General features: G+C 43.5%; 1 protein-coding gene across 1 annotated transcript; it reads left to right on the forward strand.

The window, feature by feature from the left end:
* Positions 1 to 1,851: 1,851 nt before the first annotated feature.
* Positions 1,852 to 8,707, forward strand: ppil1 (peptidylprolyl isomerase (cyclophilin)-like 1). Its single transcript, XM_008285453.1, has 4 exons — positions 1,852 to 2,021; positions 2,227 to 2,381; positions 8,189 to 8,257; positions 8,417 to 8,707. The coding sequence occupies exons 1-4, from the start codon at positions 1,966 to 1,968 to the stop codon at positions 8,635 to 8,637; spliced, it is 501 nt and encodes a 166-aa protein (XP_008283675.1). The 5' UTR covers positions 1,852 to 1,965; the 3' UTR covers positions 8,638 to 8,707.
* Positions 8,708 to 9,681: the final 974 nt, after the last annotated feature.

The raw sequence follows: 9,681 nt of genomic DNA on the forward strand, positions 1-9,681 counted from the left end.
AAAATATACTTAAGGTCAAAAACCCCACAATCTGCTGCAAATCCGACCTGTGTTATTCGTTGTTCCCCACCTTAAGAAGTCTGCTGACAAAACAAACAATCATCTTATCTTTAATTAATCTCTCTTTTGTGTATTGACACTTCACACCCTTGATAGTATACCTCAGGCTTTTCCCATCAATTTCACTCATCCTGAAAATGGCAGTGCAGGTTAACTGCTCCCTTGACTGGGCTGCTGACACCCAATAATTAGTGATTAAGAAAACAACTAATCCACAAGATCACAAATTTTACAGCCAAGTGCTGGCATAAACATCTCCCCTTTGCCCTAACATGAGTAAGCAGTGGCAGTTCACAACATCATCACTCCCTAGGCTGGAATTCTGAGATTTCAAAAGTTCTTCTCTGTGTTTGAAACTACTCTTTTGTCGAGTGCAAATGGTCTCTTCCTGCCTCTTTTCACATTGCATGACCTCATGGTGAATGCATGACAAATGTCCTGTAGCAGGCCACAGCATTAGCCACTCTGCATTTCATGCCCTTATCCTGCTGCATTGTAAAGCTTTACCATCAGCCAATACTATCATCTTCTGCTCAAGAGTGATGACATATTCACTTTTTCTCTTTAGTGCATCATGAACAAAATGCTGCTTATTCACAACACACCTACAGGCTGTAGATTTGACCGATCAGACTCAGCAGAAGCCAAAAGGCCACATCACACCTTAAAACTTGATTTATTCTTTACTAACAGGTCAGCTGGACATGCTCAGGCTGGCGCTGCACTTCAACCTGCAGAAGCCCAATTCCACCTTAAAACCGCAGCACAAGGAGTGGATCCTGGCCTGCACACAAAGAAGTGCAAATCATCATGAGCCTGGAAAGTTGGCTGCATGTGTACATTGAGACACACCTGAATTGCAGCCACACGCTCCCAGCAAACTGTTAGTCTGTACCGGCCTGTCAGCAGCTTTCAAATATCATTGATCATGGACAGATCACACCTGCCCTCAGTCAGCAGCACCTGAAGCCCACGACACACAGACTGGACCACTCCCAACCGGAGGCACTTAGCACTATTACAAGTTCATCCTGTTACAAATTATACCCTAGCTCCTGTGAAGACACGTTGCTAAGTGTGGTGACATTTTGATCAAAAATGTAAAACACACACTGCCAAAATGCTCGATAATGAAGATTGATTTGACCTGATTGACTTGATAAACACTTAGCACTTACCGATTTCCTACTGATAACTGTGTGACTCAGAATCTTAATCACCAACTAAAAAGACTGTCATAACTTGCTTTGACAGAACATGTCAAATCAGAAAACAAAAAAGGGTCTGAACCGAGCTGCAGGGAAATTTCTTTGTTGGCAGTGTCAATTGTGGCTTCTTAGACATGACAAGACAAATTAACAGCAAAAACACACAAACACAGATAAACGTGTTTCTTTGCTGAAGCAGAATTGCAGCTCTGAAGGTGATGTTACATCCATCTCCCTTGTTTAAATCCTTGACACACTGAGGAGACTTTGCTTAACATGCAAAGAGATTTTCAACAATGTGAAATAATCAAGATTTTTGCAACAATTTTTCTAGTATTATTATTTCTATTATGCATGTTTTTTTTGTTTGTTTTTTAAGGAAATAGAAAATGTAGCTGTAAAACGGATTATTTATAGGCTGTCCAAATGAATCACGATCACTCACTGCGACTTCTCCTTTCTACAGTTTCACAACCTCGTTAAGTAACAGTTTACACAATCCCTGCCGCGCCTCGGTTTGTCCAGCAGGAGGCGCTCAGTCGCTGCCGACTCTCTACTGCACGCAGCGGAAACCACAGAAGAAGAAGGAACACTTCCGGAAGTTGTTTGAATGAAAGCGGCGGACTGATAAATCACCTAGTTTCTATTTAAAGCAGATTTGTTTCACGATTTCAGACTTAAACACCGTGTAGAGAAGATGACAGGGATTCCTCCGGACACTTGGCAGCCGCCCACTGTAGCTATCGACACGACGTAAGTTCGCATGAGAACACCGGATGCTAACTCAGCTAGCTCCCAGTGACGTGTGGGCAGTTAGTTGTTTTGTGATGCTCCAAGCATTTTTTTTTAACAAGTGTCAAAAATCCCTCCTCGTGTAATACTGTCACTATAAAGTACCACAGCGGAGCCTGTGCAGCTCGAAGGGGGATACTCATGATGCTTAACCGTGCTTTTGCAGGATGGGGACAGTTGTGGTGGAGCTCTACTGGAAGCATGCGCCAAAAACGTGCAAGAACTTTGCAGAACTTTCCAGAAGGGGCTACTACAACAACACAAAGTTTCACCGAATAATCAAAGACTTCATGGTGCAGGGTGGAGATCCGACCGGAACAGGTGGGCTCATCACAGGCATCATATAAACAAAGAGCAGGAGGAGGCCACTGTGCAGATGGTTTTGGTTAAAATAGGGTTTTTGTGGTTTGAGTAGTTTATTTCCTTCATTGAAAAAAAATAAAATAAAAATGTCAACACGGTTTTAGTTTTTAATTGTTAATTGTAGGTGAACCAGGCAATATTTTACCCTTAGCTGCTAGTTTTATTTAGTCTGAAGATTTCCCATGATCCAGGTTGAATGTCCATCCATCCATCATCTATACACCACTTAATCCTCACTAGGGTCATGGGGGGCTGGAGTCTATCCCAGCTGACTCATGTTTTTTGACTGGGGCTGCAAGGTGGCGCAGTTGGTAGCACAAGCAGCAAGAAGGTCGGTGGTTCGCGTCCCGGTGGGAGCATGGGGATCTTTCTGCGTGGAGTCTCCATGTTCTCCCCGTGCAGCGTGGGTTCTCTTCGGGTTCTCCGGCTTCCTCCCACACAGTCCAAAAAAATGTTGAGGTTAATTGATGATTCTAAATTGTCCGTAGGTGTGAATGTGAGTGTGCTTGGTTGTCTGTCTCTAAGTGTAGCCCTGTGATAGACTGGTTACCTGTCCAAGGTGTCCCCTACCTTTGCCGTAAGTCAGCCTGGATAGACTCCAGCCCCCCGCGACCCTAGTGAGGATCAAGCGGTGTATAGATGATGCATGGATGTTTTTGGACTGTGGGAGGAAGCCAGAGAACCCGGAGAGAACCCACGCTGCACGGGGAGAACATGGAGACTCCACGCAGAATGATCTAGGGTGTCCTCACCAAAACGCGAACGGGCGACCTTCTTGCTGCGAGGCAGCGGTGCTAACCACCGAGCCACCTTGCAGCCCATCATTGAATGTCTAAATGTTAAAATGAAGGACTTTGTTGAGTTTCTTGTAAGGTCATTTAGTTCACATGTCAAAATGTGTGAACTGAACAAACATGGGGAGTAAATTTCCTGTCAGAAATGAATCACAAACAACTCCTCGTAAACATATCACACTTATCTTACTACAACTATTGTATGTGAGGTTTTTTCATCCCTTATCCAAGTTAGAAGAGCAACAGAGTTTACAGTTGAGCTGAAAATGGTTCATGCTGCAACAAATTTTGATTTATAGTGACTTAATAATTGAGCCATAAGTTTCTTCTGGCTTGACATGATGAAACACAGTAAGGCATTATGCTGGAGATGTTGGTGATAAATTTGAACTATTTCTATGTTTTATTATTACTTATTAAATATATCATGTCCAAAATTGTTCATGGGCCTTGAAATTGTTTCAAAGTTTTGAGAAAATGCAAACTTCTACATAATTCCAAATGGTTCTGGTAAGTTTAATCATATCCCTGAGGGTTCTAATATACTACAAGGTGTGTGAGAAAAGTTTCAGGACTGGTGTCACAAAAGATATTTTTCAAATCCAAACGACAAAGTAATCCCCTTGGAGTCAAACCCACTTTCCCAGCCTTCTCTGCCACGCCGCCATGCACTCCTGGAAGGATTCTTGGGGCCTCTGTGGCTCAGCGGGTTGTCCTCCAATTGCAAGGTTGGCGGTTCGATCCCCTCACCCCTCCACAGTCAAAGTGTCCTTGGGCAAGACACTGAACCCAAAGTTGCTCTCAATGGCAGGCAGCACCTTGCATGGCAGCTCTGTCACCATTGGTGTGTGAATGGGTGAATGAGAAACACATTGTAAAGTGCTCTATAAGGGCAGACCATTTCTTCAAAACAATAAGAATAGTCCTTACAGCACTCAGTTATCAAATCATGTTTATTGTCATTTTGCTGTACATACACAGGAGTACAAACAAGATGAGAGAGCTTTTCTTCAAGATCCAATAACTTAAAGCAATTTTCATAAAGATGTTTGCATATCTAGATCAGCAGTTCAGCATTCTGACAGCTTGTGGAATGAAGCTGTTGATCAGTCTGGAGGTTCTTCCTTTAATGCTCCGGAAACGTTTGCCTGAACTGATGGTAGCAGTTCCAACAGTTTATGAAGAGGGTGTGAGGAGTCCCTGACAATGTCCTGCTCCTGCAGCAGATCTGGAAAAGTTCTTGGACAGAGGTGAGGGAAACTCCGATGCCCCTCTCAGCTCCTCTGACTATCCTCTGCAGGGCTTTTCTGTCTGACATACTGCAGCTGGAGCACCATGTTGAGATGCAGGATGTCCGAACGCTCTCCACCACACCTCTGTAGAAAGTCCTGAGGATGCTGGCAGGAAGAGAGACTTGTTTCAGCTTCCTCAGGAAATGCAGTCTCTGCTGGGACCGTGTTCTTCTGGGATCCTCCACAGCTCCGTCATCACAGCCATCTTGATGTCTTCCACGTCTTCTAAACGTGTCGCCTTGATGACCCCCTTGAGCTTGGGGAAGAGGAAACAATCCCCCGGGGCCAGGTGGGGTGAGTAGGGAGGTTGCTCCAGCACGGAGATGTTCTTCTCAGCCAGGAACTGTGGGATGCTCAGGGCGTTGTAAACAGGCGTGTTGTCATGGTGAAGCAGCCACCACTTTTCTTGCCAGAATGAGGCAAATGCCGCAGGAGCTCTTAGTAGATGTCTGAAGGGGGAAAACTCCTAGTTCACAGTTTGGGTTTGAAATATGTCTTTTGGCACAGTTCCAGGACTGACACCAGTCCTGGAAATGTTCTGACACACCTTGTCTTTTGGAAACAATTAGCACAGTAGTTCTCTAGTTGGATGCAAGTCAATTGCAAGTCATGGCTAAAACCATAGAGCTTAGAGAGCTTGCTGTTGGGGTCAATCACTGAAAGAGTTGCACATTTTGCTCACAAGACAAAACTTTGACTATAAATCATCAAATTAGCATTGACACAAATCATTTTGGGCTTAACAGTTAACATGTATGTACAACATAATTGCCCGTTCCATTTCTAGAAGTCTACATTTAGACACACCCTAACCTTACCCTTACCCTAACCATGCTGTCAACACGGGCCTGGTGTAAAAGCAATCCAAAGTCTTCCAGATGCAGTTAGATTTCATGGGTTGCTAACATATAAACTGTTCAGCAGCGAAGTACACAGAAACCACACGCTGGATTCATGGAAGGTACGAGAGGATTTAAAAGGACTCATTGTTTTGTTTTCTTTGTTTCACCGACTGCCTTGTTGGTATTTACTTTATTCACCTGAGCTCCTATCAGTCGTCTGAATGCACCTTATAATTACAGAATCATTGTCCTTCCATTTCTAGCCTTGCATACTTAAACTCAACTGTCTTGGAGCTTTGTCTCTGTTTTCTTTTGCAGTTGGCGCCACATTGCAATGTTGTTTCCAGAATTTTTTTTTTAGAGGATCCAAAGTATTTCGAGGAAAATATTACAAAGGATTCAAATTTTGGGGAAGATCATTTCCAGTTTAATTTTCCCCCCATTTTGTTCAACCTTTAAGATTAAAATCTGTATTTTAAGGGAACATCCAGTTTAGGAATAGGACTCTGCAGTTAGATTTTTTTTTTTTTTTACTATTATTCTTTTAATCAGAGCTTTGAACTCCCAGAAGGAGACAAAGTCATGAAGCTGTAGTGTGTTTAGAAGGTTATTTCACTACCAGGGCACAAAATAGGAAAATGCTGTTGCACCAAATTCACCTGGACACCCCATAGAGGAGCTATTAGATGGCATAACGGTCATAGAAGAAAAGTTTCAAGTACTGATGAATGTTTTAAGATGGCACTGTGCATAAAGCCAACTCTGTAAAGTATGGGTGTTAGTGGTCAAGGTCATGAAACAGCCCCAGGAACCCTTTCAGGACGACCTGAACACCAACCAAACATCAGTGTCCAACATGACAGGCTGTTGAAGCAGTTTGTGATGCTCATAGTTCTGTGATGAGGCAGTCAGAAATCCTGACGTTTAGGTGGCTGACATCAGTCTCTCATTTGTTAATGTGGGCCTCTTGCTTGAACCATATGCTTTAAGTTAGCATGCGTTTGGATGGTGTTTCAGTATTCGGGATTGTGCTGTAAATTCTGCAAATGAAAACAGTTCTAGGTTTATGAGGTCCAATCAGAGACGACGCCGGCAGTTACCCGAGAGAGAAGGAAGCGCAAACGGCACAAACGTAAACAAAGGAGGAGGAAGAGAGGCGGGATCCATGCTAGGCTAAAGGCTAACCCCTCCAGACCAGCAGGACCGTCCTCCTACTCTCCAATGTCCGCTCCCTCCACAACAAGCTGGACGAGCTGCGTTTGCTGAGAGAAACCCACAGAGAGTGGAGGGACTGCTGTGTGTTTGCTTTAACAGAAACATGGCTCCATGACAACATCCCAGACGGACAGACAGCTGGAAGGGATGCAGACAGACAGACAGCTAGCTCTGGGCAGCATCTGCAGCTTCACCATCGTCACACCATCGTGTGTGTCTTTGTGTCCCTGAAGACCTACCAGGACCTGAAGAGGTTCTCCATGTTCAATGAATGGTGGCACGCATGGATGGTGCGCCCCCTTCAGGAGACAGCAAGAGTGAACGTTTAGTGTCTCATCCCAGATGTTCATTCTGCAAAACTTGCTGGTTGAATAATCCTGAAGAAACGCTCTCTCATCTTGCCTGTACTACTGTGTATGTACAGCAACATGACAATAAACTGGATTGGATTTTGATTTGGTAGCTGAGTGCTGTAAGGACTATTCTTCTTTTTTTTTTTTTTTTCACATAATTTTCCTTCGCATGTAGCATGACAGTTTGATCCGAATGTGTTGCTGGTGTTCTTCCCCATTGGCAGCCTTGCAGTTCATGTTCTACATGAGTTGTTGTATCTGGCTCTTGCCATGTCATATGAAGGAAGTCTGCAGCCTGTTCGTTGTGTTTATCATTGCAGTGACCCGTGGTCCCTCAGACTGAAGGCAGTTTTGCATGTTTTGTGATTGTTGCTTCGGTTGTGTTGTGTGGGGGTTTGGCCAGTCGAACTTACTGTGTGTAGTCTGCGGGGATAAACCTACCATCGGCCTTTGATGCGGCTTTTCTCCTTCTCTTCTGTCACCTACATGTCACCGTGCACAATCAGCACATTGGCAAAGGAACACCCAACAACACTCAATATTGGTCGAAATGCGACGAAGTACTGGTTTAAGAAATAGTGTCAGATTTGTGTCCCCAATCCTGACACGACATTTCACTGCTCAAACATCAGCTGTTTAACAGGTTATTAGTCACAGGCACTGAACATGTGTAGTCCTGTTGTAATGTGTGAAAAAAATATGAATCGCCCCAGAACCACCCTCTTGAAATTTGCGCTCATGTTTATAGCTTTGTTGTTGACAGCTGCGTCTGATTTGTAAAAAAAACAAAACAAACAACTGGTGTCAGACGTCAAAAATGATGGATAACGCAACACCAATCTCAAAGTGCGCAATTTGGATCCGAAACATGTTTTTAACCATAGTTCAAGGACTCAGACGCTAATTATGACAAAACTAGCCAAAACTTCACCACAAGATCATGATGTCCTGCCAAAGTATTTTTATGGTTATCGTTCCACACCGCAACTCAGGAGCACCTGTTTCACATTTACTCAGGTTTATGACACTGGTCTCAGGTGCTCAAGAGTTTTTGTGCCGCGAGGTAGAAGATTCTTCTTAACGTCTTCGTATTAACATTATAGCATTTTCATTATATCACTACAATTTATGGTCTGCCACTTTCAGCTTTTTTGACCAAGTGTGTAAACCTGTAAGTTTGATTTATATGACTCTCTACGAACTTAGCGGCAGCAGTTCTGGTTTTGTCTTGTTTACGCGTTCACTCAATTTATGATCTTTGTTTTCCAGGTCGAGGTGGTGCCTCCATATTTGGCAAACAGTTTGAAGATGAGCTGAACCCAGAGCTGAAATTCACAGGTAATCACGATGGGGGAAAATCCCAGTCAAATAGAATGTGGCGGATCAGAATAGAACAGGCTAGTTTAGTGTTTTTGATTATTAAGATCATTGTCATACTTTACGATGATGGAAAGTTACAAGATTGTAATTTTCTTCCTTCGTTTGTGCGTCTCTTAGGTGCAGGTATTTTGGCGATGGCCAACGCGGGACCAGACACCAACGGGAGTCAGTTCTTCCTCACTCTGGGACCCACTCAGTGGTTAGATGGAAAGCACAGTATTTTTGGAAGAGTGTATCAGGGGATGGGAGTGCTGAACCGGATCGGCATGGTGGAGACAAACGGTCAAGATCGTCCAGCTGATGATATCAAAATTGTCAGAGCTACTGTACCTAATTGAGCAAATGTAGTTTTTTTTCTTTTTTACACACTGTTTTTAAATAAAAATAAATGTCTGTTAAATGTGTAAAGGTCACAAATTTATGTGTGTGTGTCGGGGGGTTCTGGGAATGAGACACAGCTAAGCCACGGAAAATACATATTCTAAGTCGGTGGTTGGTGTTGGTACTTTGTAAGACATCAGTTTAACTATGTTACTCAAAAGTTAAAGACCAGAAGGAACAGTGAGAGTTTGAGCAGGCAATGCAATCTCAGAGCGAAGGAAGAAATGGCAAGCAAATTCAGCCCTATGTTTACTGATGCGTGTAGAGAAAGTCTATCAGGCTTTATTATGCCACCAGGCTTGTTTTTACTGTCGGCCTTCCAGGAATAATCAGAATGATTTATGGATCTGTTCATATTATTTGTGACTGAAGGTGTGAAAAAGATCATTTGTGCCAACATTTTAACCAAGAACACGAGTTGCACAGCCAAGCGAGAGCAGTTTTGGATGCCGTTTAGGCCCCACTTTTCCCTGGTAGCGCACTTTATTAAAGCACCATTCTCTGTATTGAAACACCAGTTTACTTGCTTGTTTAAAGCACTGGCCGGTGCAGGTCAAACCGGGCGTCAGGACGGGGGTGAAAGGTGATTCTGCACATGGCATGTTGCTGACAGATTGGCTGTTTCAGTAGCTCTTGATCTACTGGGATGTTTACAGAGAAAGGTCCAGAGTGAAATTGCTGGACTGGTGAGGGCTAATGAAAGAGGCAGAAGTAAATTAAAACTGGTATGGATCCATCTCTCCTGGAATCAACGACTCAGGCTGTTGCTTGTGTAATGATGACGGGCTGCGTTCCTGGCATGTATCTTTGCTCCTTTCACATCACAAAGCTCATAACATCTCAAATTGATTTATTAAATAGACACAGCACTCACCAGATCTCAGCCCGCCTTTGGGATGTGGAGGAATTGGAACTGCAACAACTGCATGAGTTCATGTCAATATGGGCCAAACTCTGTGAAGGAGTGAAGAGTTCATTTGCAAAAACAGATAACTCCATCT

The sequence above is a fragment of the Stegastes partitus genome, unplaced genomic scaffold, assembly GCF_000690725.1.
Source record: "Stegastes partitus isolate 25-593 unplaced genomic scaffold, Stegastes_partitus-1.0.2 Scaffold10, whole genome shotgun sequence".
Taxonomy (NCBI): domain Eukaryota; kingdom Metazoa; phylum Chordata; class Actinopteri; family Pomacentridae; genus Stegastes; species Stegastes partitus.